The 25,754-nt window shown below is 43.0% G+C and overlaps 1 protein-coding gene across 1 annotated transcript in view; it reads right to left on the reverse strand.

Annotated features, from left to right (window-relative positions):
- Positions 1–637: 637 nt before the first annotated feature.
- Positions 638–25,754, reverse strand: part of lrp2a (low density lipoprotein receptor-related protein 2a) — a gene marked incomplete at both ends in the record, with an annotated part of 49,336 nt that continues 24,219 nt past the window's right edge. The window contains 48 exon segments of the mRNA XM_080038332.1: positions 638–808; positions 908–979; positions 1,102–1,212; positions 1,344–1,454; positions 1,667–1,787; positions 1,919–2,036; positions 2,534–2,601; positions 2,769–2,859; positions 3,041–3,160; positions 3,408–3,587; positions 3,679–3,902; positions 4,565–4,693; positions 4,784–4,949; positions 5,172–5,315; positions 5,415–5,546; positions 5,650–5,781; positions 5,966–6,094; positions 6,188–6,310; positions 6,398–6,535; positions 6,748–6,864; positions 7,280–7,396; positions 8,116–8,235; positions 10,039–10,167; positions 10,344–10,589; positions 10,780–10,976; positions 11,686–11,863; positions 12,067–12,290; positions 12,388–12,558; positions 13,395–14,061; positions 14,643–14,938; positions 15,305–15,506; positions 16,175–16,306; positions 16,914–17,033; positions 17,881–18,006; positions 18,104–18,353; positions 18,355–18,422; positions 18,863–19,063; positions 19,182–19,471; positions 19,569–19,727; positions 19,823–19,988; positions 20,097–21,029; positions 21,705–21,893; positions 23,616–23,855; positions 23,964–24,177; positions 24,291–24,468; positions 24,816–24,925; positions 25,141–25,284; positions 25,407–25,573. Of these exon segments, the coding sequence (XP_079894458.1) occupies positions 638–808; positions 908–979; positions 1,102–1,212; positions 1,344–1,454; positions 1,667–1,787; positions 1,919–2,036; positions 2,534–2,601; positions 2,769–2,859; positions 3,041–3,160; positions 3,408–3,587; positions 3,679–3,902; positions 4,565–4,693; positions 4,784–4,949; positions 5,172–5,315; positions 5,415–5,546; positions 5,650–5,781; positions 5,966–6,094; positions 6,188–6,310; positions 6,398–6,535; positions 6,748–6,864; positions 7,280–7,396; positions 8,116–8,235; positions 10,039–10,167; positions 10,344–10,589; positions 10,780–10,976; positions 11,686–11,863; positions 12,067–12,290; positions 12,388–12,558; positions 13,395–14,061; positions 14,643–14,938; positions 15,305–15,506; positions 16,175–16,306; positions 16,914–17,033; positions 17,881–18,006; positions 18,104–18,353; positions 18,355–18,422; positions 18,863–19,063; positions 19,182–19,471; positions 19,569–19,727; positions 19,823–19,988; positions 20,097–21,029; positions 21,705–21,893; positions 23,616–23,855; positions 23,964–24,177; positions 24,291–24,468; positions 24,816–24,925; positions 25,141–25,284; positions 25,407–25,573 (8,831 nt within the window).

A 25,754-nucleotide genomic window follows, 5' to 3' on the forward strand; every position in this document is an offset into this window, starting at 1 on the left:
AAGTATGCTTTGAACACAACAACATGTTTTCACTCATGCATCTGTTTATACCTTTAAAAAAATGATTTGCACAAGTTAAAATCCAATTTCTTTTGTCTTGCGTTTAGAATCCAGCCCTGAAATGAGGTATATAAACGTGAAAGATGAAGTGAATGCATCTTCAGTTTTGTTCAGTGGCAATAAAATAAAAAATAATCATTTTGCAACACATTTCTCCATTAACCTCCACTCATATAAGTACTGTACATACAGAATGCAGCTCACTTATTACACATGTGTTATTGTGTTTATGTTGTTTCTATTCATAGGATCTATTTCAAAAGATATTTTCCAACAAAATCTTACTGTTCAAATTTACAAATATACAACTTATTTATTAACATTTCTATCAGCAGCTTCAGTGCAAAGATATACATATTGTACATCAGAAGAAAGAAAAAACATTAACACAAGAATTGGCATAAGAAATGTCAGAAGGCATAGTCGCAGGAGACCTTTTTTTTCTTCATTCTATAGAAATGTGTTTTCTCTTCCCTACAACAACTTGACTTTTTTGTACACAGGCTGCATTAAAAAAATAAATTCTGTGCAAAGTGTGTTTCTTTTTTTTTCTCGAATCCCGTCTGCTAGAGGCGGGTTATACGTCGCTGTCCTCTTTCACCAGGTTGGCTGTGTCTTTGAAAGTGTCCTCTGTTGGCGAGAAGGCGCCCGGACGATCCCTCCTCTGAGGTTTGGTGGGGGGCACAAACGGTGAGGGGTCATGGCCGGAAGAGTCTCCGCCACTTCCTGCAGGCTTTTCGTCCTTCATCTATAAAACAATCCACCGGGTAAACCATCCAAAATCAAAACCTGAATTTCTTTGTTTGAAAAAAGGGATTTCTATTACAACTATTCAGTCCAAACTTACCTCTGAATATGAAGGGTTTTCAAATGTGGTGCTTGGCTTTAATTTCCTCTTGAATAAGCTCCACTTTGACTCCTGCCAAGAAAACATACAGTGAGTTAGCATCACGCTTCCACTCATGGGTTACCCCTAGATGATCTCTCGACTATAAATAAAGGTTAAATGAAAATGTATTTAATTAAAAAGAAGAGACTTACCTGCACAGGTTTTGTGCTGACAGAAGATGTGTTCACAACGTTCTGATCACCGCGATACGCCGGGTTCACAAAGTTGTTCTCCAGCTGTTCACCACTCAAATTCACAGTCACCTGTTGAGAAATAAGGTTGTCATGTCACATTTCCTCCAAACTAATTGCATGTGTTTTTAAGTGGCGTCAATGTGGAATGGAACATTTAAATGGTGGGATGGGTTAATTCAAATAATAATTCATTACTCTACCTGTGTGGCATGAATGACAGCAGCATCACCGGACACTCCAGGAGCAGACGCGTATAACGGATTCTCAAATGTGATTGGCTGACTCGCAGCTTCCATGGCAAAATGATCATCCTATAAGGAAATTATATTCATATTATATTGTTTTTTTACATTCAATTAAGAGATATAATTCTGTTGCTTCTCAACTACTGCTGATACAGCGGTTCTAGAGGGAATGCTAACATGAAAGCTGCCAATAAAAGCCACATAGAGAGCTGCTGATATTACACTTTCAGTGACTTGGACAAATATTAACTAGTAACAAACATCCTTGCAGGACTCACCATGCGCATGGTGGTGTCAATGAATGACACTCCGATATGTGATGGTCCGAGGTCAACATTATCACCCGAGCGAAACGTCACCCCATTCCCCGTGTCACCGGACTTCACCAGGCTGCTGAGGCTTGACAAAAAAAACAACAACAAAAAAACCCTTGATCAAATTTCTACGAGTGGCATCTTTAGAACAGTTTTCATTCATTAGCACATGCAGTGTATGGAGGTGACATAGTTAAAAAACAAAAGTCAAGATACCTGGGTAGTTTGGGCATTGATGGGATGAAGGATCCTGTTCGTTTGTAGTTGAGGAAAACCCCAACAGCCAGAGCTCCAGTGATCAGGATGATAATGACTGCAAGGAGAACAGCTACAGCTAAAGGAAAAAGCACAGCATACTGTATGTATTATATGCATGTTGGACATTTGTAATAAGGTGCTGTTCGTTCAAAGTGTTATAACATGTTCGCTGACTAGTCCTAAACTGTTCATGTGATTTGGATGACCCATTAGTTTGTTGAACCATTAGAGAAGTTAAACAGTGATAAATTAAAGTATTACACAGCTATTCATTAATGAAATGTGAGATTATGCCAAGTCAACATCTTCAGCAATTGCTGAGCCGCACAGTTTTCTAAGCTGTTTTGTTGGAGCTTTTAAGGAGATAAGCAAGAAGTGTGACTTCATCGTTTGGCCCTGATTATCTCCAGTAAAACCGGCAGCTCCCACATGTCAACCAGTGCATGTGTAAAGGACCACCAAGCTTCGGTGGGAAGAATTTGTTTATTTGAATCTTTAAGTTAAAGAGTGAGACAAGGTATAGATAGATAGTATTAAGCAGCAAGAGTTGTTAAACTCTAGTCTGAACAGTACCTGTTCCTGCTGGAGCGCCCCTCGACTTCCCCATCTCACAATAGCTGCCCAAGTAACCGTATGGACATCTGAAGAAAACAATTATAATGATGAGGAATTTTCATGCATGGGAAAACAACATCTTGAAGTGTATTTCTTTTAAAAGGTGGACTACCAAAAGTATCAGGTATTATGGATATGACTGATGGAGAATCAATCAGTGGCAGCTGTAAATGGCACCTACTACTAAACTCACTTGCATTTGGGCAGATCGCCTTCATCAGTGTAGCAGGTTCCACCATTCATGCATCTACATGCAAGAGGCATTGCAACAGGTGCCTCAATGGCTGCAAGGAGCAAAAGCCAGGCACACACAGAATCAACAACAACAGCAACAACAACAACAACAACAACAACAACAACAACAATAACAATGTCACAGAGGGGCAGCCAGGCACACGTGAAAGGGTGGATTTATGAATGCAAAATGAGATGCAACAGCCAACACAAGAGTGCTTGGCAGTTTACCTGCGTCACACTCGTTGGAGTCAAACTGCACCGGAGAGGAGCCTTGAGGGCAGGTGCAGGTGTATCCACCAGGTCGCAGCAGACAGAGGTGACTGCACACATTCTTACAAGGGTTGGGTACTGAAGAGGAAAGAGCAACAACATAAAAAAAAAGATTGTTAGATTTTACACAGAGCTGTACTTTTTGGTTTGCACTACTAAATTTAATACAAGTTGCCTAAGAAAAAAATAAAATAAAATAAATTAGTAAATAATTGGGTGGCATGACATCATGAGAATTTTAACACATCTTAAAAATGACTGACACTATCATGTTTTCTCTCTCATTCTAAACAGCCAATACACGAATCCCCTCTGCGTTTCTGACCTGACTGGTTGTGCCGGTGCTCCTGGTAAATGCGGACTTGAGTCAGCCAGGGGTTGATGGTCAGAACTTTGACCTTATGTCCATTCCCGAATTTGTTAGTCCTCCACACCTCGCCTTTGTCTTTCGTTGTCCAGTACACGTGCCCCTCAAACACATCCAGACTATACGGATGTCCAATGTCTGAAACAGAGGGAAACACAATGCTTTAAATGCACATTATAGTCAATCTTGAATCACCTCCATCAGTAGAAATGCATCTCGGTGTTCTGACCTCCTGATATGACTATCTTCCTGTCTGTGCCATCGGGCTTCATGGACTCAATGATGTTTTCTTTGGAGTCGCACCAGTAGATCCGGTTTCCATTCAGATAGTCCAGAGCCAGTCCAGTGGGCCAGCCCAGGTCTTCCTCCTTCACCAGAACCTCTCGGTGCTGACCGTCCATCCACGCTGATTCTATTCTGGGTTTCCTGCCCCAGTCTGTCCAGTACATCATTCTGCCAACACAGAAATAATCATAAAACAAATATTTTATTCGCTCTGGATACAAGGCCTGTTCATACTGTACATAGGAATTGAAGGTGCAGTGTGTTATTAAGCTGTATTTGTGTATCATCTAGTGGTGAAAAATCGAGATCGCAACACTCCATCTCTCCCCATCCTGTTTGGAGAAATTACAGCGGTTACCATGGCCTTCAAAGACAAAAAGCTAGTTTCTAAATATGATATCAACCACCACTGACTCAAGCCTTTCTACAATATCAAATGATGAGGTGAAGATGTATTTAGTTATTGATTCTATTGAACTTAATCTTTGTCTCTCAACGGTGCATTTCCGGGACCCACTATAGGCCTTTATAAAAAAGCTTAAGGCTGTTCAGTTTGTCCGTTCTGTGCTTCTGTAGAAACAGGCGGTGAAACAAAGCGGCCTAAGTGGAGGGTGCTCCTATGTAGATATAAACAATCATTCTAATCTGAGGTGTTAAAATGTACAACAACTTTGATTTTAAAGCGATTATACACTAATTAAAACATACTCGTGAATATTATATTACGTTTCTAGCCAGTCTGTTCTGAAAGACACCAAAACCCTTTACACACTGTGCCTTTACGGATTTAAACAACATATTTCTTAAACTTAAGCTCTGAAGCGTCATACCCGAGTGATGGATTGACAACAATAGCAGCGGGCTGGTCTAGGTCTGTGTGGATCAACCACTTCCTGTACCGCCCATCCAGTTTGGCCACTTCGATCCGATTGGTTCCTGAATCCGTCCAGTACATGTGCCTGTAAAGAGCGAGACGTACAAACTGAGCGACTGAAGCAAAGTCTGGTGGAACTTGGTGCAATGGTTCAGAAAGAATCTTGGCGAATTACCCGCCAACCCAGTCCAAAGCGATGCCGTCAGGATTAGCGATGTATCTCAGGTTCAGATCCACCTCTTTTGCTGGGTTGTTGCCGTGATCGTTAAACGTGGTCATATAGGCGCGTTTGATGGAACCAAACTGAGAACCCCGACCCAGAACTGTCCAGTACACAATACCTAAGTCACATCAGGAGAAAGGTTACCCTAACTTAGACATCTTTTGTAAATATACAAAAAAAACACATACAGACAACATTTCGATAGAGTTGAATACCTTTGAATAAAGCCAGCATGTAGTAAACTATAATAATAATAATTTCCTACATCTTGTTTCTTTTACATTGCAACAACAACAACAACAACAACAACAACAACGTTAAAAAGGTTTTGAAGTCTTACTGAGTCCTTGTCCCTCTGGATCCCACACATAGTCCAGCGCTTGGATGTGCTCAGCATTGTCCACATAATCTGAATACTGCTCGGAGGACAGGTTGAAGCGACGGATACGAACGTTGTCTGGCAAGAGCAGCACTGGAGGGTTCCCTGTACAGAAGTAAAGGGGGTTGAAACGCTATTAGACATTTTCATTTTAGAGTTTGACCTAAGAATTGTCTTCTCTGTTTGTAAATAGCGAGCTCTTACCCTGGGCAGCGCACTCTGTCCCATGCGGCTCTCCTAAAGACCGAAAGCCTTCAGCACAAAAACACTCGTAGCTGCCCTTTGTGTTCTTGCACTCCTGAGGACATGTGGAGTACAACTCACACTCGTTCACGTCTGTTTCCAAAACAAAGCATGAATTGATTGTAAAAAAACAAACAAAAAAACTCAGTTTTCAATAACATTGTGTACACCCCCTTCTAATTGCAGAGTCGTTTACCTTCACATGTGTGCTTTTCTGTCGTTCTGGGCTTGTAGCCGGGCCTGCACGAACAGAGTAAGCCGCCTGTCGTCAAGTTGGTACAGTTGTGTTCGCAGATGTTGTCACTGCATGTGTGCCCACTGCCATGGTCTGTCAGGGGGAAAATACAAGCGCACACTGAATGTCAAGCTAGACGATCATGGTTACTGTATTATACTTACAGTAGGACATTTTGTAGGTCTATTTGTATTTGTTCTTGCACCCAGTCAGGTGCAATCAAGTTCATATATTGAATTCACATCATTACAAATGTTCACTTTGCTAATGTACTCACGGCAGCCGAGCTCATCCGACTGGTCTCCGCAGTCATCGTAATCATCACAGGCGTATTGTAGAGGGATGCACTGTCCGTTACTGCATTTGTACTCATCGTCTGTACAAGGTCCGTGAGTGGGGGTTTGGCCTAGAGGGAGAGCAACATATCAGTTCAAGAAATGCAGTAGATAATTATAGTTATGTTAAAAAAAAGGTTTTAATAGGTGAATGTTGTTCTTACAGTTATCCTGTCTCTCATCAGAGCCATCACCGCAATCGTCCACAGAGTTACACAGCTCGTGGCTGTAGATGCAGCGGTTGTTGTCACAGCGAAAACGGAATGGCGCCTCACACTGGATCTCCACTGTGGATGAACAGAAAAAGAAATACATTAACTTGCAAGCAGTTAGCCAATATTCAAGTTTTAAACAGTGTTCATGTGACTTCTTACAGCATAGATGAAGCTCCTCGTCTGAATCATCTCCACAGTCATTGTCTCCATCACATTTCCAATGAGGCTGGACACACACGTGGTTCTTGCACTCAAACAGGAAGGGGGGGCAGTATGTGCCGTTGGGATAGCGGGTAGCTGGAAAATCAGAACCGTCAGTAAAACTCAAGGTTGTAACCAAACTCACAACTGTCAATCCAAATGAGGCCAAAATAAACTGATTATGCATGTAGAACATTTTTTAAAACAGTACATGAGTGAAATAATGTATATTTTCTTTATGTTTGGTTTGCAACAATAATTATCATCAAAGGGCGTTCATGGAAAACCATTCACTGCGATACACTTACGACAAGCCGTCTCATCTGTAAAGTCCAGACAGTCAGGGTTGCCATCACACTTGAAGCGTTCAGCGATACAGTGTCCGCTGCTGCACTGGAAGTAACCAGGATGACAAGTCCGCAACTCTGCAACACAGCGAACAGAATTTAGCTTGTTAAGGTGTACTCCACTCATGGAAAAGGGGAGGACTAGCTTTGGCTTTATAATGACCATAGTAAAGCCACATTTAACAAGTTAGAAAAAACACATTCTTTTTTATTCCTACAGGGAATATACTCTTTCTATTTCATGCATCTCATCTAGAATAACATGTAAAAAAAAGTATGTGATGGCCAGTGAAACTTAAAAACAACGATCTATCCTTCACACTTCCAGCATTGTGAAGAAGAAGCAGAGTGCAGCAGATTTTTGAATAGATGACTACTGGTGGTCCTGTCTGTCAATGCTACGCTTCAAAACGTAAAGTTTTATTGCTTCTTTGTTTAGTGCAGCCCTCCGTTACTCACAAACAGTCCGCCCAACAAAGAGACCTCCACTTACCACAGTCCCTTTCATCTGAGTTGTCCTCACAGTCGTTGTCATGGTCACATACCCAACGGTCAGGAATGCAGCGCAGATTGTCACAACGAAACTCGCTCTCTGTGCACGTGCGTGGAGCTTAGGGGGAACACATTCAAAAAAATATGCAGATTTTTCGTCAAACATTAATCAGCGGGACATCAAAAGCTCTTGTGTGTCTTGAACTTAACTTAAGGTTTTTAAATGCTGTCTGTTATATTTCAGCTTGTTATACTACACCTAACACCCGGACTAAAACAAGTGCAGCCGTTACTCTGCAGTGAGCTCATGAGTTCACTGGAGACAAACTCTCCTTGCATCGGGCAGCGCAGCAACAAGGGGAGCGGTACCGCCGTGATTTAACCCCCGTGTCTCCCTTTCTCCTTTGAGAAGCTACATTATCGCTATTACCGGGCATGTTCTCAGATGGGTCTAAATTCTCCAGGGCAAAAGGGTGACGGACTCCTTCCCTCCCTGTGTCTGACACGCTGAGGACAGCCTGTTTCTCTAGCAACTGATAAGGTTACCCCTCTCGGCACTCAGCTGTCGGAAGAAGTGTCGAGCCTCTTTACAAAACCTCCCTGCTGTCTGATAAAATGATAGCGGAGGGCTATGCTTTGCAATGACCACTGCTTTTTCATTCGGACAATTCACAGGAGCCGAGGTAAAAATCCCATAGTTAACCTTCTTAAGAGACACTTAGATGATATCAAAACAATGTAAAAACGGATGATCACTGTTGCCCCTCCATAGTCAGTACTCAACCTCAACCCCAAACACAACCGAATGATTGATGATGTCATTTGAACAGCACTCACTGCAGCTGCGTTCGTCAGAGTTGTCCCCGCAGTCGTCGTCCCCGTCACAGCGCCATCTCAGCGGGATGCAGCGGTGGTTGTCACAGCGGAAGTCTCCGTTAGGGTCACAGGTAATTTCATCTGGAAAATAAGTATTTACATAAATAACACAGGTACACACACTGGAATCTGCCTATACAGCATCCTTTTCTGTAAACTTTTTTTTTCTTTTTCTCTGGACTTACCGCAGGTGAGTACTACAAAGTGAACGCAGAGGCCAAGTTTTCAATCGAACACTTGGCTTCTGTATTCACTTTGAAATTGGAGGATGAGGGGGAGATTTGTGTGTATATATATGCAATGTACAACAGTCAAGCTGTATTTATATGGCATTTCACACCCAACGGGAAAACGCAATGTGCTTTATACACATGAACAAAATAATGTACTGAAAACAGTGGAATTAGGCTGGATCGATGTACAGTTCTTTGGCCAGTTTTCTAGCTAAAATTAATACAATAAATCCTCCGTCAATGAAAATTGTAATTTTAAGTTAATATTAAAATGTTTTTATAGAAGTGTTGATTAAACTTGACAGTCAACAAAATATCAGTATAAAGGGCGACTGTGCCTAAGCAGGTAGAGCGTTTTTCCACTGATCACAGGGTTTACGGTTCGATCCTTTCCTCCTACCACATGTCAAATTGTCCCTGGACAAGACACTTAACCCCAAATTTCTACCGATGGTTAGTTTGCACCCTGTGTGGTAGAAAGCTGCTGACACAGATGTTTGAGTGTATGGGTAGGTGACAAACAAAATAATTAAAAGCGCAGTCCACAAACTGCAGCCTTAAAATGGCTGAAAATTAGTTTTACAGATTTCAGCTCATCCTTCATCAGTTTGTTATCAACATTTTTCTGTAAAATAAATGATGACATGATGTCACAATGAAAACGGAAAACTCCCACTGTCCCAACTTTTTTTCTACATGCAGCAGTCCGAGATGAGAAAAAAATGATGACTCTCCAGTATTTAGTTCGGTTAATAACATGCAACAACAGCATGCTATGACTGTTACGTTTTTGAAATGAAAGGCATCTTGTTTTTTAATTAAACTGCAATAGTGATGGAGGGAGGAGAGCAGGACGCCTAGGAAAGAAGGGTGACCTCTATCCACTATGTTTCTGTCGAGGATAAGGCCGCAGGAGATGAGAAGCACAGACGCGAGAGGAGTGAAGGAGAGCTGGTCTGAGCCGTCTCTAACCACACGGTGCTGAGGGGTCAAAGATAGCGCCGTGCTAGCTAGTCCGGCCCTCCTAGCCCTCCACCTGGCCCATCTGCCGCATTCTTACAGTGAAGATTAGCGCAGATCTCCCGTCCTGCGCGGGCATGGCACTAATGGAGTGAGGGCCTCCGATAAGAGACGGGAGGGCCCGCTGCGAGTGTGTTTGGATCGTAGCTAAAGTACAAAGACGCTCGTGTGAACCCTGCCCCCACGCAAGGACAGAGCAACAACACACACACACACACACAGACACACACACACACACACACACACACACACACACACACACACACAGACACACCTACGCATATAGTATGTGTAGCCCCATACCACCGGACAGCTCATAAATCTGTGTTGCTCTCAGGGAGAGGCAAATGGTGGGGGAGGGTGAGTGGTGAGACCCTCTCCATCAGCACCTCCTACTACCTCACTGTGTAATGTTCCACGGGAGGCTGAGGTGTTGCCTAATTGCCCCTTCACTCACTACTTGAACACATCATTTAGTTTCCATGGCGTACATTTTTTTTAAACCTTCTGAAATCTATGGAATCATCTGATAAGTGAATAAATGTGACTCCATCAACCTATTTGAACATGAGGTTTGGATGTGAACAGGACCTCAGTTCTGTCTAAAGGATGACTGTTGCTGCAGACTCACCACATCCCTGCTCATCACTGTTGTCTCTGCAGTCGTTGTGGCCATTGCAAACAGACCACAGTGGCACACAGCGGTAGTTAGTCTTGCAGACAAACTCGGTGTGGTTGTCACATCGATATGCCGGTCCCACTGTTGAGAGACGCAAAAAAAATTTTTTAATAAAAAACAAAAAACATGGGTATTTAATGCCAAATGGAGTCAGTCCTTAAGGTTTGACATGTGCCTTGATACAAATCAAAGTTTCTTCACTAAGGAACTGAGATTGAGATTACTTGTACAATAGATTAAAAAGAAACAAAACTTACTGCACTCCTCTAACGGTTCATCTGAGTTGTCTCCGCAATCGTCATCCACGTCACATTTCCAGCTCTGAATGATGCAGCGTCCGTTGCGGCACTTGAACTGTCCAGGGCGGCAGGTCCTGGCGGAGCAGTGGGCAGAGTCCTCGTCAGACTGATCACCACAGTCGTCCTCACCGTCGCACTGCCATGACTCAGGGATACACCGCTTATTTGCACACTGCCACTGGTGGTTTTCACACTGGTGGTTGGCTGGAGGGAAGACATGTCAACCGGTTAACTTGAGCTGACGTTTTTGCTTTCGTGCAGTAAGACAAACAAACAGAGATATGTTAACAAAAATAAAGTAAAAGCACTTAAAGTTAGCTTAAAGTAAAAATTGCAGTTTTGGAGAAATTATATAATAGCTATTAGATGAGTCAGCTAAGAGAACAGAACACACCACATAGCACAGGGTCTTCATCTGAGCCATCGTGGCAGTCCTGGTTGCTGTTGCACAGGAAGTGGGGACTGGTGCAGTTTCCATCGTTGCACTGAAACTGGCCGAGTCTGCAGTGGCGAGCCGGGCAGGTGGAGGGCTCGTCTGAGCCGTCTCTGCAGTCACTCTGACCATCACATTTCCACCAGATAGGAATACAGCTATTTGAGTAAGGGAGGAGAGAATTGTGTTGATTAATGCAGCACAGGATAATTATACCACCTATTATCTAATTACAACTCTGTGAAAGGGTATGAAAAGTTAACTGGGCATAAACATTGAATGTGGTATGTTTGTGATGGCATTTAACATCAAAACTCATCACTACACTAATTTAACATTGCTAGTGTAATTATATAAAAGATGATCTGCTGACCTCTCTGCACTGTTTGTTTATATTTTGGGCCAAGAAAGCTAGATTTGGGGGGGGGGGGGAAACTGGTGGATTATATTATGACCCAAACAGCAGGGGGCGGTGTTTTTCCATTGCAAAGAGAGCAAACAGAGATTTACTATCCAGTATATTTCAGTGTTCTGATAGTACAGATAATGGATGGAGCAGTTGAACAGCCTATGTGAATACAGGGACTGTATTGCCTCTCAGTTATGAAACAGAGAATAAAGATAAAAAAAATGCTATGCCAGGATGAAAGACATTTTTGTGATAGAAGAGTAATTATAGAAAAGCTGGTCTCAGTTTTAAATTTTGATGCTATCAAAATCCCAACAACTAGCCGTTAGCCTAAAAGTGGTGTTATTTGTTGATGGTAATCAGTCAGTATAACAATGAAAAACTGATGTTTAAGCTGCTGCAATCATACAAATAGATCACAATATATACCACTTTCACAATAAAAAAACTTGACAAACCGTTCATTGTTAGCACATCTGTACTGGGTGCTGGTGCACATCGGAAGGCATCGGGTCGCACCTCCGATTTCAACAGTCAGGAAATGGTCGGGACACTCACAGGTGTGTCCCCGCCCGCCATGACGGATCAGGCACAGGTGAGAGCAGCCTCCATTGTTCACGGCACAAGGGTTGTTTCCTGTCATTGTAAGAGCCACACACGGTCAAACCAGCTCAATTGACAACAGCTGGAAAAAAACACAGGCCAGGCTTTGTTCCGCTTGTGGTCTATACCTGTATTTAAATCGACTTAAGCTGGACTTGTCGACAGAAGAATCAACAGTTTTGTCAACAAAGGTTTTGTGGCAAAGGCCCCCTGAGCTTCTGAGATTTCAAACTCACCGATAGGTTGTCTGTAAGGATGATAAACATGGATGTCGAATGGTCTGTGAGTGGTGTTGACCAGGGACTGGCGACCAGAGCCATCGTATTTGTTGCCTTTCTCCACTGTGCGTGTGTTCCAGTCAGTCCAGTAAACATAGTCCTCGAACACGGTCAGGGCAAACGGGTGAGGCAGATCTCCGTCATAGACAGTGTGTCTGTGGTGACCATCCAAGTCTGAGTATCTGACAAAAGAGATTCAAGTCAAAGAGTCATAAGTCTCACTGCATCTACAGAAGGCAAAAAAAACTCTGTGATCCCTTTACTGACAAATGGACTCACTCGATGTAACTAAGATGGGCATCGGACCAGTAGAGTTTGTCATTAGTGTAGTCAATGGTGATCCCGTTGGGCCACTCTATCTTGGTGGTGATGATAGCTGCTTTGTTGGTTCCATCCATTCCAACACGACCTATAAAGGCTTTGTCTCCCCAATCAGTCCAGTATACATATCTGAAAGGGAACATAGAAAATGACTTAAGATCAGATGATAACTACAAATATCTAAAGACCAGATAATTCATACTTTTGAACAAATCTTTTAAGTAATATTGAGATAGCGCTTGATTTTCACTAAAGAGGCAATAAGGTTGAAGTACATTTCAAAAAAGTAAACTCAATTATAAAGGATGTCATGAACAAATACCAAAGTAACCTTATTATTTCACCGGTCAATCATTTCCTTATAATTTCCTAGAAAAAACTATGTGATTAGGTAACAATTATCATAATTATTCAGTTGACACTATTTTAGGTAATTAATTCCAATGAACTGCTAGAATAACCTGAAGAGTCATCTGAAAATAATAAACATTATAGGCTATTCAATATGAAATATAAATATAAATTCATATTTATTTTTATAGCACCTTGCAGCTCGAAGTGCTTATCCCAAATCAAATTATCCAAAGATGTCAAATTTGTCTACAGGTATTCAACAATTAATTCAATAAACCAGACAAAACAAAATCTCAAAGAGTTGTGCCTCTTTTCTTCTCATAATTAGTACCAAATCAATCTTTCCGGAATGTGCCTAGTCCCATACAAATAAACCGTCACCAATCAAATCTAATTATATTACAATAAGAAAAATAAAGATCAAACATGCAGAACATTTCTGCCAACAAAACATTTATTTCTACAACTTTTGATTATTCAACATCCTGTACGTTGGCCCCAAAACTTTGTGATAAGCCAACATTGGTGATAGCAGCACAGGCAATGATATTGCTTAGATAAATTGATCAGCTCTATCTAAGAACCTAATTCATCCTTTGCGTCTGACTTACCCATATGTGGGATGCAACACAATGGCTCTGGGGTTTTCAAAGCAATAAGAATTATTGCCGTCGACGCAGTGTTCGGCCAGTTTCCTTACAAATCGACCATCCAGCTCGGACACTTTGAGACAATCCAGGAAGCTGTCCACCCAGTACAGCTTCCTGGCTATCCAATCAACAGCAAGTCCTTCCCCATGCAGAACTCCATTGACCACCACCTCTCTGTTACTGCCGTTGAAGGACATCCTCTCGATCACTCTGCGGCTCACGTCGATCCAATACAGACGCTTGTCCACGCGATCGAAGTCCAGGGCGACCACGCTGGTCAGGCCCTGCAGGATCAGAGAGTAGGCCTGCCCGTCCGCCGACAGGTTCCTGAGGTAGTAGCGGTTGCTGAAGATGAGGTAGGGCGCTATATTGCTGTTCTGACGGCAGCTGTGGCCGTCCGGCTCTCGGAGAAATCCCGGCGCACACTTGCACATGTAGGAGCCCAGGATGTTCTCACAGACCTGGCTGCACACGCTCGGCGTCTCCGCACACTCGTCAATGTCGTCACACGATTTGCCGTCGGACATGAGGCGGTGGCCATGGCGACAGGTGCAGATAAAGCTGGTGGGCGTGTCGGTGCAGTTGTGATCACAGTGGTGGACGGAGGGGTCTGTGCATTCGTTGACACCTACAGTCCAAGATGAATTATTATAGACAAAGTTATCAAAGTCATTCAAAAATATATCACTTTTATTTAATTTGGTGGTTCCAGTCCCGATTCTTTGTATTGAGAATACTACAGGCTGTCTGTATCTAGCAAAAGCCGAAGAGTGCATTCTGCCTCGGTTCCATTGCTGGACAGGCTGAGGAGGCCAGGAAACTTAAAGAGATTGAGATGATGCACTGATGGTCTGTTTTAAACTTTGAGGCATACAAAGTCCCCTCGTTAAGGCATTGTGCCCCTCTTTTTTAATGTACTGTATAAAAAGTGTGGTATCACTAGGTGCGACTGGTTCTTATGGACTGCTCCCATCTTTTACAAAACCAGGTATTTCACTTGATCTACTGATAATTGGACTACTCTGACAGTTATGTTTGCCAAATGATATCAATATCGCATGAAGAACAATTCTCCTGTAATTTGTTTGTCATCTACATTTTCATTCAATTATTTCGTAAAGTCAATTTGTTGTTGTATTTCTGTAAGTCTTTGTGCAAACCATCTCTAGCACTTCTCTGACTTTATTCTGAACATTTCCTCACACTCACCACATCCCTTCTCATCGCTGTTGTCGGAGCAGTCGTCGCTCCTGTCGCACACCTGGCTGCTAGGTATACAGTGTCCGTTGTCACATCTGAACTGTGCGGGGGGACAGGTGGGCGTCGGCGTGTGGCACGTGTTCTCCAGCTCGTCAGACTCGTCCCCACAGTCGTTGTCCCCGTCGCAGACAAAGTCGTGGGAGACGCAACGGCCATTCTGGCAGGTGAACTGATGCTGCTGGCACGGCTGGTAGGTGCAGCCCTGCTCGTCACTGCTGTCCCCACAGTCATTACGCCGATCACACCTGATTTTAAAAAGGACGAGAAAAGAAAGGTGAACACATGATTTACAGATGTTTATTATACAGCTCAGCATGTAAACATAATTTTTCATTTTTTATAGAAGGTGCTCCGAGGAACTTTCAGTTTGTGTTCATTCTTGCACCCCCTTTAAACAAAAGCAGTAGTGTTTTCACTACGTCAGCTGTTGTTCCTGGGTGAGCGTACCCATGACAAAGGCATTAAGAAAAACAATATAAAAATTATATAATAAATAAATAGAATTTATAGACAATGATTTACATTCGATAAATGGCGCTAAAATGTTTTTTAAATTAATAATAGCATTAAAATAAAAGTTACAGATGTTAGTTATGATATTATTTTCTAACCTGTAGGAGCTGCGTATACAGAGGCCATTGCTACATGTGAACTCATTGACCCCACAGGATCTGCGGGTGCAGTTTTGATGTTCATCTAATCCGTCTGCACAGTCTGCATCGCCATCACACACCCAGTCACGTGGGATACATTTCCGCTGAGGTGGTTGGTTGTTCACACAGGTGAACTCTGCTCTTGAACATGTGCGATTGGCTGGTGGGGGGGAGGTAAACAAAACAAAATAAGGCACAGGGATTGACAGAGAGATAAACAACGATGCTGATGACCCATCGTCAACCTGCATTTTTGGCAATCCAAACATTCCAAACTGTATTTCTAAACAACATGAATCCGCCGTGACTTCAAATTCTTTATTCATCTAACGTGATTGATCCACATTGTTTTGAAGTGAGTCTCCTACAGAGGCTCTCTGGCAATGCTGAAGACTTTAGCTTCGGGGCACCTTACTGTTGGAGCCAGCATTGGTGAGACATAAGAGTCTTGATCCACCCTGAGCCAGGAAGCCAGAGAGAAAGGAGACATGCACAAAGTAACAAGTGAGGCAGGAGAAATCAGGAATGTCAGCTCCTTGGGATGGAGACCTTCTACAGGAGACTACCAGACACTGACTGCCAGTTGTCTCCCACACAACAACACAGCCCCAGTGGTTTGTATCCTAATCCATCAGCTTCCTGAATAACAACAGGAAGATGGAAGCAGGAGGGGGGCTAAAGTGAAGAGAAGTGATGGGGAAGGAAAGGATAGACTTACAAGGGAGGAGATGAAGAAGTGAAGGGGAGATGCAGAAAAAGGATGAGGAAGAGGACAAAGAGAAAACAAAAGTGTTAGACAGTTAGAAAGCATAATGAAAGGAGGCATACCACAATCATGCCTCTGATCTTCGTCGCTCATGTCGCCACAGTCATTGTCTCCGTCACAGATCCAGGATGAAGCAATGCACCTGCCGTCATCACAGCGAAACTGATCTGTGGTGCAGGTTCTGACCAGTGTGGCTGCAGAGACGAACCATATATAAATATATACATATATAATGTTAAACTGTGGATAACCAAGAACAGTGCTGCTGTGTTGTTTAATCTTCTACCAAATCATTTTAATTCAATATATATTACTATTATACATTTATTTTGCCAATTATCTCAGGTACCTCCCCCGCTACTTGTCTTACTATTAAGCAAGGCACAATTCAACACTGGCAAAGCTTTTTCAAAATAGTCATGGCAACTCCACATTCCCATGCATGGAGAGCTATCTAAACAAAAGCCAAAGTGAGGCTCTGTAACCCCTGGCGGACAAAAGGGAGGGGGAGGTGCTGTTTGTCAGAGGACACTGAGGGGGCGTCACTACAGAGGAATGCAGCACACAATAGGAGGCCTGGCTGACCACATCATCAACAAAGAAATACACCACTGACTCGCACTCTCCGCTACATCACTCACAGCACTCTCTCACCACAAGCTAAACAGATGCAGATTGGCGGACAGACGCAAACCCACTATAACCGAGCAGCTGATAATGGGGCGGGGTTGGGGGCAGACACACACACAAAGCCAACAGGTCAGTTTTTTGGGGGGTGTGAGAGAGTTGTGCGACACTCACTGCAGGAGAGAGGTTCATCAGAGCCGTCTGCGCAGTCAGCCCCTCCGTCACAGTACCAGTGGGCGGGGATGCAGCGACCGCTGGAGCAACGGAACTCGCTCTGGGAACACGTGGATGCCTCTACGTAGATTATATAAAAAAGGCATGAAATCACTTGATGGACAAGTCGCTGTGGGAATCTTAACATGCAAATGAGGTGGTGGGATAATCCCAGGTCTGGTGGACACAGTTATATAGTCTCTTTGTCTATAGCTTTAGATTGTTTGACCCGGATAAGGTTACTTTAGCAAATGAGGGATCATCATTTGCAACATGGATGGTCCATTTGTCCAAATGTGACAAGAAAAAAAAGTCAAAGCTTTGTTTTGTGCCCGTTTGTTTTCCTTTTACAATTAAATGTTTATCTGTAAAATCATCTTTAAATTTAGCAAGGGATCGTCTTCTGGTCATTGTGAGGGGCTAAATAATCAATGCTAATGCACTATATTTATTATTTAAATTGAGTGTCCAAAATATCTGTGTGTTATGTATGCACGATGCAGTGCCTTTAAAAAAAAATGGAACAGAAAATATCTATAACGTTTAAAAAAACTCACAATGCAATATTTTACCTATGATGACACAAAATTATGGTGATTTATATATGTCTAAATATACTTCTCAGTTCAATTTAAATAAGCACATTTTGTTTTATTTTGTAAAGGATAGTGAATGGAGGGAGAGATTTTGGACCTAACTGAGGAGTTGGCATTTTGACTTAGCATGTGTTACTTATAATATTTATGATAGCTCTATCCCATTTAAGTGTAAGCCATGCGAGTCAGCCAGTGTTCACCAGACCAGGATACTGGAACTCTGTTCTTGCTATAATACAGAGGAGATACATTGTACATTAATAAATCCAAAGGTTATATTAATTAGCAACTAAAAAACAACAATATAATATTGCTTAAACTGTATAACTCACCACAGTGTGTGGGACTCTCGTCACTCATATCCCCACAGTCGTTGTCTCCATCACACAGGTAGGAACGAGGGATGCAGATGTTGGTCGACTGACACTTTGTTTGCTCTGGCTGACAGGTTCTCTCCGCTGAGATAATCATGAATTGGAAACATATTTACGATATGCAATAACCACTTTCATTTACCTCTCGTTCGATGTCTGCAGTAGACATTAGGTTACTCACGGCAGTTTTGTTCATCAGAGGTGCCGTTGTCATAGCAGTTGTTGATGCCGTTGCAAACGTAGTCCTTTGCGATGCAGCGCCCGTTGTTGCAGGTGAACTCCGTGTTGAGGTCACACGGTCTGAACAGACAGCCCACCTCGTCGCTATTGTCTCCACAGTCGTCATAGTGGTCACAGCGGTAGTGGTAGGGCACACAACGCCCATTGCCACACGTAAAGACTGTAGGCTCACAGGTGTGAAAGGCTGCCAATAGAAAAAAACAGAGTCAGAATTCTGGCCAACAGAGAGTAAGCTTTAGAGAAAAGTGGCTGATATACACCTGCAGTGGAAGCTTACGTTACCTGACAAGGCAATAAAGGATGACAGCAACTGTGGGACTGCATGCAAAGATAGAAGGAAGTACATTGATTTGTTGTTGATTTGTTAGTGGTGATTAATGGTTAGCAATTAGATGCATGTTAATGGGAAATTTAATCATGAAGTGCAAGTATACACACCGACATAGTTGAAGACAGGTTTAGGTCCTGAGCAAGAAATTTGTTAAAACAGAAATGGTTAGTGTTAACGAGGATTAAAGATATAGAATGGCATTTAATAGAGAGGAGAGGAGAGTCCTTCCAATTCATGCAGGAGGACTATGGTGGGCAGCAATAACTAAAGATCAACAGTGAGATTTTAGATAATTCAATATAATACAAGATACATAAGATGTGCAGACGAGGAAAAACATTCATTCAAGCTCATTAAAGAAAGCCCTACCACAGACTCTCTCCAGTTCGTCGCTGCCATCTCCACAGTCGTTGTCGTTGTCACATTTCCACTGGGCACGGATACAGCGGCCATTCATACAGGTGAACTGGCCCGGCTGGCAGCGAGTCCCGTTGTCGGGGATACAGAGCTTGTTGTCAGCTAGGTACCAGCGGCCCTCTGATGGACACTGGCACTCAGCTCCATTAGGGCCTAATGAGATACAAATGTAATACAACAGTTCATTCAATCGTTGTTTTGTTTGTTTTTGTTTTCATTTAATGTAATATAAACAAATTGAGGCTGAAAAACAGTAAGAAACTGGTTGTACCTGGTGTACAGATGTGGCTGCAGCCTCCGTTAAACTGCAGACAGGGACTACCACACTGCTGCTGCTTCCTGCTGGCCAGGACATGGATGTCCATTGGTCGAGATGGCAGGTTCTGAACCATTACCCTCTGGTCAGACCCGTCGTGCTTGTTGGCCCGATAGATGCTGCGTGTGTTCCAGTCTGTCCAGTAGATGAACTGACCAAACATGGCCATAGCAAACGGGTAGATGGCTGTGCTGACGATGACCTCCCGATTGGCCCCCATCAGAGAGGATCGCTCAATCTTCTGTCTGATGGCAGAGCAAAATAACGATGATAGTGGTAGTTTGACAGTGTAATGGACAAACTTGAGTGTATATTTTAACTCTGGAATTTTTCAGATCTTACAAGCTGGCATCTGCCCAGTAGAGTCTCTCTTCTTCATAGTCCAGAGACAGTCCATTGGGCCACACAAGACTGCTGTTCACAATTTCTGTTCTGAAGTTTCCGCCTAAGGTAGCACGCTCGATCTTTGCATGGGTTCCCCAGTCAGTCCAATACATGTATCTATGGAACATGTATTGAATCTATGATTAACATTTAAATCTTTAGTTTATAGACTACTAATAACCAGAGGAAGTGTGTGTTGTGCTAGTTCTTACCCCCTGCAGGGATCCAACATTATAGCCCTGGGCCTGGTCACATGCGCAATAATAGTCCTTTGAGAGCCATCTACAGACATGGAACTGATGCTCTGGTTGACATAGTCACTATAGTAAATTCTTTTGTTTATCCAATCATAAGCAATGCCATCTGGAGCCCCAAGATCTGTCCAAACACAGGACCAACATCAGAAATGTCACTGGTATCAATTCCTACATCCACAAAAAAACCTCAGAGAACAAATAAAAGTGTGTAAATTGCAGTGTAACCTACCTGAAGCCACCGCCACGGGAGCTGTGGTGGGTGATGACAGGCTGATGTAGCTGATCTTGCTTGCTCCTGCACCTGAGCTCTGTGTAAAGTAGATCCTCCTGTCTGTGAGGTCAAAATCCAGCGCCACAGAGGTACGCGGCACATTGACAACAGGGAAGGGCAATGCATGGTCCTCGGGGTCAAGGCGCAGGCTGCGCACAGTGCTCTCAGTCGTGTAGATGAGATAATCATCCCTTGACACCACACAGCTCTCGTTATCTGCTGCAAGATTCCCAAATGCGCAGCTGCATTGTTTGTTCTGGTTACCTGTGTCAGACCCCGGGAGGGCAAAGCAGAAGTGGGCACAGCCTCCATTTGCTTCTAAACAGGGGTTGTAGTTAAGCTCCTGGACAGAGGTAGGCTGGGTACTCTGGTCAAAGATGGTAACGTCCCTCAGCATGTTAACGTTGTCTCTAATGACAGCCGGCTGCTCTGCACTGCCAGGCTCTTTGCTTGCTTGAAACACCTTCTTGAGGTTTCTGTCCACCCAAATGATGCTACTGCCAAACACTGTAATTCCATAGGGAGTTGGATAGCGACTGCCATACCTGACTATCTCTGTCTCCCCTCCTTGAGGGCTGACTCGGGCAATCATATCCAGGGAGTCATCTACCCAGTAGACGTAGCCAGATTGCCAGTCCACAGCGAGACCTCTTGGAGTGATAATCCCAGATGACACTAAAATTGTGCGGTTACTCCCATCCAAGCGTGCTCGCTCAATTTTGGGGTTCTGACCGTAATCAGCCCAGAACAAGTATCTGTTTTTGGGGTCCACCACGATATGGCGTGGCATGTCTACCTGGGTCTTCAGCAACACCCTGCGGAAAGTGGTGTTCAGGCGTAGCACCTCCACATATGTCTCAGTTAGGAAGGCGTTGGTGAAATACAGGTTCCCTGAGGGAAGAAAGCAGTTAGCTCAGTGTTGAAGGTGGCATCATATATTTGTAAGTAATGGTTTAGGACATGAGTCATCTGCTGCCTGATTCATGTGTCATACAGCCAGTTAAATTTAGTATTTTTTATTTTCTAAAACCTAAATAAAACTGTTCATCAATGTAGGAAAAATAGATTGTTTAAGACACCAAAGTAATGAGTCGATGTAGTAAAAATAATTGCAAAAATATAAATATAAAAACAAAAAATACAAGATGTAGTAAAACTGTGGTACAAGTAACATTCTCTAGCTCTATTTAGAAATATGCTTATATGACTGAATTTGACCAATACAGTTGGGATGTCAAAGCTACAGGGGAAGACTGTCTACAATATATAAATTAGATGCTTTGATGGTGGCGAACCTAATCTATCAATTTCAGAACCAACAGCTACATAACAAGTGACTGAGATACTCTTTAACCTGCAATTTAAGTGTTAGTGTTGTGGAAGCACTTGACTTGGATGAATATGTATGACTTCTGTGAAACACAGCAGAGATTAAACCAGGAGGGAACTGGATGGAGGTATAATAAAGCTCCTAAAACCGTTTGGTTTGCTGCTTTGACTTCATGTTCACTCCTTCAGACTGGATTAACATAACAGATGCTCAGATGAACACAGCAACATACATACCTGCAGCCCAGTCTACAGCGATTCCTCGTATCCCGTTGCGTCCTATTCCAGATGTTACAACGCTACGTAATCCAGAGCCATCTGGCTTGATCCGTCTGACCCCGTTCTGTGTCGCCACAGTGCTGCTGAAGTCGCACCAGTAGATGAAACCAGAAGCCATATGTACATCAATGTGTAACGCATTACGCCCTGCAGGAGGATAACCCAGTCATTTGAGGCCATTAGTGTTACTTCACACACAAATAATCAGATCAATGAACATTTGATATCTGGTAATTCAGTTCATTACGCCACTTGAACTTGTATTTATTTTTGGATTTTAATATTTATAGAAATGTTTTCAAATGAATGTATTCTACAGTATACAGAAGAAGGTAATGGTTTAGATCAGTGGTTCTCAACCGGTGGGGCGCGCCCCCCCGGGGGGGCGCGGACACTCTACCAGGGGGGGCGCGAGGGGGATGGGAAAAAAAAAAAAAAAAAAAATCTTAATTTTTTTTTTTTTTTTTTTTTTTGTAATTTAAATTTTTTTCCTGATATGTAGCCTAGTTCAGAGATGATATGTATTTTTTTTCTTAACTTTTTTTGATAGGTAGTTGCCAAGTTCATCACACAAACACTCCAATCCACTGATATGAGAATTAATGGTAGAACTGTGGCCACTAGAACTGGTCTCTGGTCAGCAAAGGTCTTGAAAACAGCATAAGTGTGCTTGTGACATGCGTGCCACCCATGCATGTGTATGGGCACGTGTCCCAGCAGATTTTTGAAATCTGAATAAAAAAATGTAAGTTTGTAGTTAGCAAGTTTAACATGTTCTTAGGGCAGAATTTCATAAATAAAGGTTTATTTTTTTAGCAAGATATTTGGTCAAAAGCTAGTGTTCATCTGTCCCTCTGTGCAGTTGTTAGGCATCTGGCTGCTAGCAAGTTATGTTGTCTTGCTAATTTTACTATTCATCTGAACTGAAATAAATATTGACTTTTTCCTTTATTATCTTCGCCAGAATGCACCAGAATGCTTAGATTACATGTTAAAAACACAAAAAAATCTTCTGGGGGGGATGCCCCCAGACCCCCCTTCAGGGGTTTAGTTTTCTGACAAACATTACAATGGATACTAACATGATTTGGGCATTTGGGATTATAAATCATCTTTGAATTGGTTGTACAGCATATCACATGCTATTCATTCAGGGGTGCGATGGCCACCCCACTCTAGCTCTGTGGCCCACCTTGGCCACCCCCAGTCAAAATTTCCTGGAATCGCCACTGAAACACACACAACTCCGCGTTCAGGCTGCACAGCACATTAATCGCAGGTAGCATTTTGAGCTAAGTCTGGCCACTTTCCAAATCCAAGACTCAATAGTTGAAACATTCTCTGAACTGGGTTGTCAGACAGCAGTGTTTCCCATTGATCATAGACTTTGTTTTGTGAAGCTTTTTCATAACAGGTATACCTATTGTAGAATTTATTCTGTGTATGTTCTATTTAGGCTACTATTTTCTTCTCTTCTAAGGAGATTTAAAAAAAAAAAAAAACATTTCCTCAGTGTCTTGATTGATACAATCTCATAATTAGCTTTTAAAGTGCACCAGAATTTAACGTTAAAATATAAGAAATGTCCGGACCCCAACCCTAAACCCAATGTTCAACTCAAAGGTGCGCCACTGGCCTAGCCCTTGTGATAATAACAATAATAGATTATCTATCTATCTATGTAGGGTGGTGTGTGTGTGTGTGTGTGTGTGTGTGTGTGTGTGTGTGTGTGTGTGTGTGTGTGTGGGGGGGGGCTGGGGGGGGGTGTCACGGTCGGTGGGGGGGCCCAACTGCAATGACCCAGCTTTGGGGGGGCCCAGCTTGCAGAAGGTTGAGAACCCCTGGTTTAGATGTATGTGAGTCACTAACCTCTCCCAGCCACAGGCACCATGGCCTCAGAGTGGTCTGCTCCTTCCAGACTAAAGCCTTTGATGGCAGACAGAGTGGAGATGACCACATAGGACTGGTATGGAGCGCAGGTCCTGTTGTCAGCATTAAGTTTAAAACCAGTGGCACATGCACAGGTGAACAGGCCCTGCGTCCGCGGCAGGCACAGCTGCTCACATGCTCCCAAATTGTTGGTGCAGCCATTGGATGTACCTGTAGAAGCTGTGTTCGTAGAGACAATACATTATAACAAACACAAGAAAAAGCCAACAGCAAGCCACTAACAGACAACAATGAATGATGATGATAATGCCTCTTTGTGTGACTTACTATCTCTGTAGTGGATTTTCAGAACTCTGAGTCCAGAAACATTGTCTCGCAGCACAACCTTGTTAGCGCCCGTGGACTTGTCAACACGCTCTATGACCTCAAAGTTGCGGTCAGTGAAGTAGAGGTAGCTTTCATACACAGCCACGCCCCAGGGGTGAGACAGGCCTGTCACTATGGTGATGCGGTTACTCCCATCTGGATCTCCACGCTCAATCTGTGGAGAGTCACATCATGCCAGACAGGCAGTCAGACATGGTAAGATCATTAAGAGTAACAGTAGGACTGAACATTCAGAACTTTATAGAATGAACAAAAAGTAAGACCCACCATGCCAGTGCTTGTAACAGCCCAGTAGAGCTTGTTCTCGTGAATGTCCACAGTGAGGAACTCAACGTGATCCAGATTGTTCGTGAACAAGATGACAGGGTTTAAGCCATCCATGTCTGCACAAGCCACCTTGGCAGGGATGCCACTCTCTGTCCCCTGGTCTGTCCAATAGAGTTTGCTAAGAAGACATTTAAGAAAGGAGGTTAGTGTTTGGGTCTAAGACATTTATATCTTAGTCATTGATCTCTAAGCTTATTACTTTCTAATTGTCTTAAGCAAATTTCGGTACAAACGCAAGACCAGAAACAAAATCACGTTGGGGTAGGAACGGATGGCTCAGTAATGCCTTTCTTGCTTCTTTTTGATTGCACTGTATTGTACATTGCTGTGGTCTGAGCGTGCACGGTGGTGTTCAGTAACACTGGTTGAGTTCTCTCTAGAGGCAGAGCAGATGGCGATGGCTGTTAGGGCTCAGTAGCTGTGGGGATGAGTGACCGTGCCAGGACTGAGTTAAATGGGGCTTACCCACGTGCTGGGTCCACCGCGATGCCAACCGGACTACCAGCGCCAGTTGGAGAGCCGTTGTTTGTGATCAGAGTTTTCCGGTACTGTACCTCCCCTTTCAACTTCAAAACCTGTCAGAGGGCAAATGCAAACAGGTGTGTTTATTGTACAGCGTAGCCGCGTTGTTGTGTCCCTGCCTTTTAATTTGCGCTTGTTTCCTGTTTTCTATTACAAGTGCAATCAAATAGAACATATACAGTTTAAAGTTAGTTAAGAGTTAATGTTAGTAATCATTTTAAAAAAAGTAAAAAATTAAATAAAAACACAACAGTAGTATTTGCCTTACCTCTATAGACTGTGTGGTAGGATTGGTGTAGTACAGGTTCTCTGTTATCCAGTCTAAGGCCAGGCCAACAGGGGAGCCAAGGATGGCTGCAGGGGCAAACTCTGTCCTATTAGTACCATCTGACTTCACCCGGTGGATCTCACCCTGGTGGACAAAGTATCACAGATTGGTTTCAGCCACTGGTGACTGTCAATGAGTTCCCGAGTACCCTGTTCACTGTGGCCAATCTAGTTAACTTTAAAACTGGAAATATTGTCTTAGATTACCGGGTGCTCCACCCAGTAGATGGCATCTTCGCTGTCATCAAAGTCCACATCATAGCCATTCTGAAGCCCAGCAACAGGGACCATAGCATCATTACTCTTGTCCTCTGGGTTCAAGGAAATGCCATAGATGATGCTGTCTCTCACTATCAGCAGGAAAGGATCTTCAACTGCAAGTAAAAACGATTATGCAAAAGCAGTCAATAAACATTGACTATGAATACATGCTCTCAATATGGCTCTTCCTAGGTTTAAAAAAAGAAAGAAGAAAAAAAAAGTAATCTAGAAAGTAGAAATGTTCTCAAAGCTGTAAATGATTGAATACACAATATTTAAAAATAAACAAATAAA

Source organism: Ammodytes marinus (genome assembly GCF_949987685.1).
Source record: "Ammodytes marinus genome assembly, chromosome: 12".
Taxonomy (NCBI): Eukaryota; Metazoa; Chordata; class Actinopteri; order Uranoscopiformes; family Ammodytidae; genus Ammodytes; species Ammodytes marinus.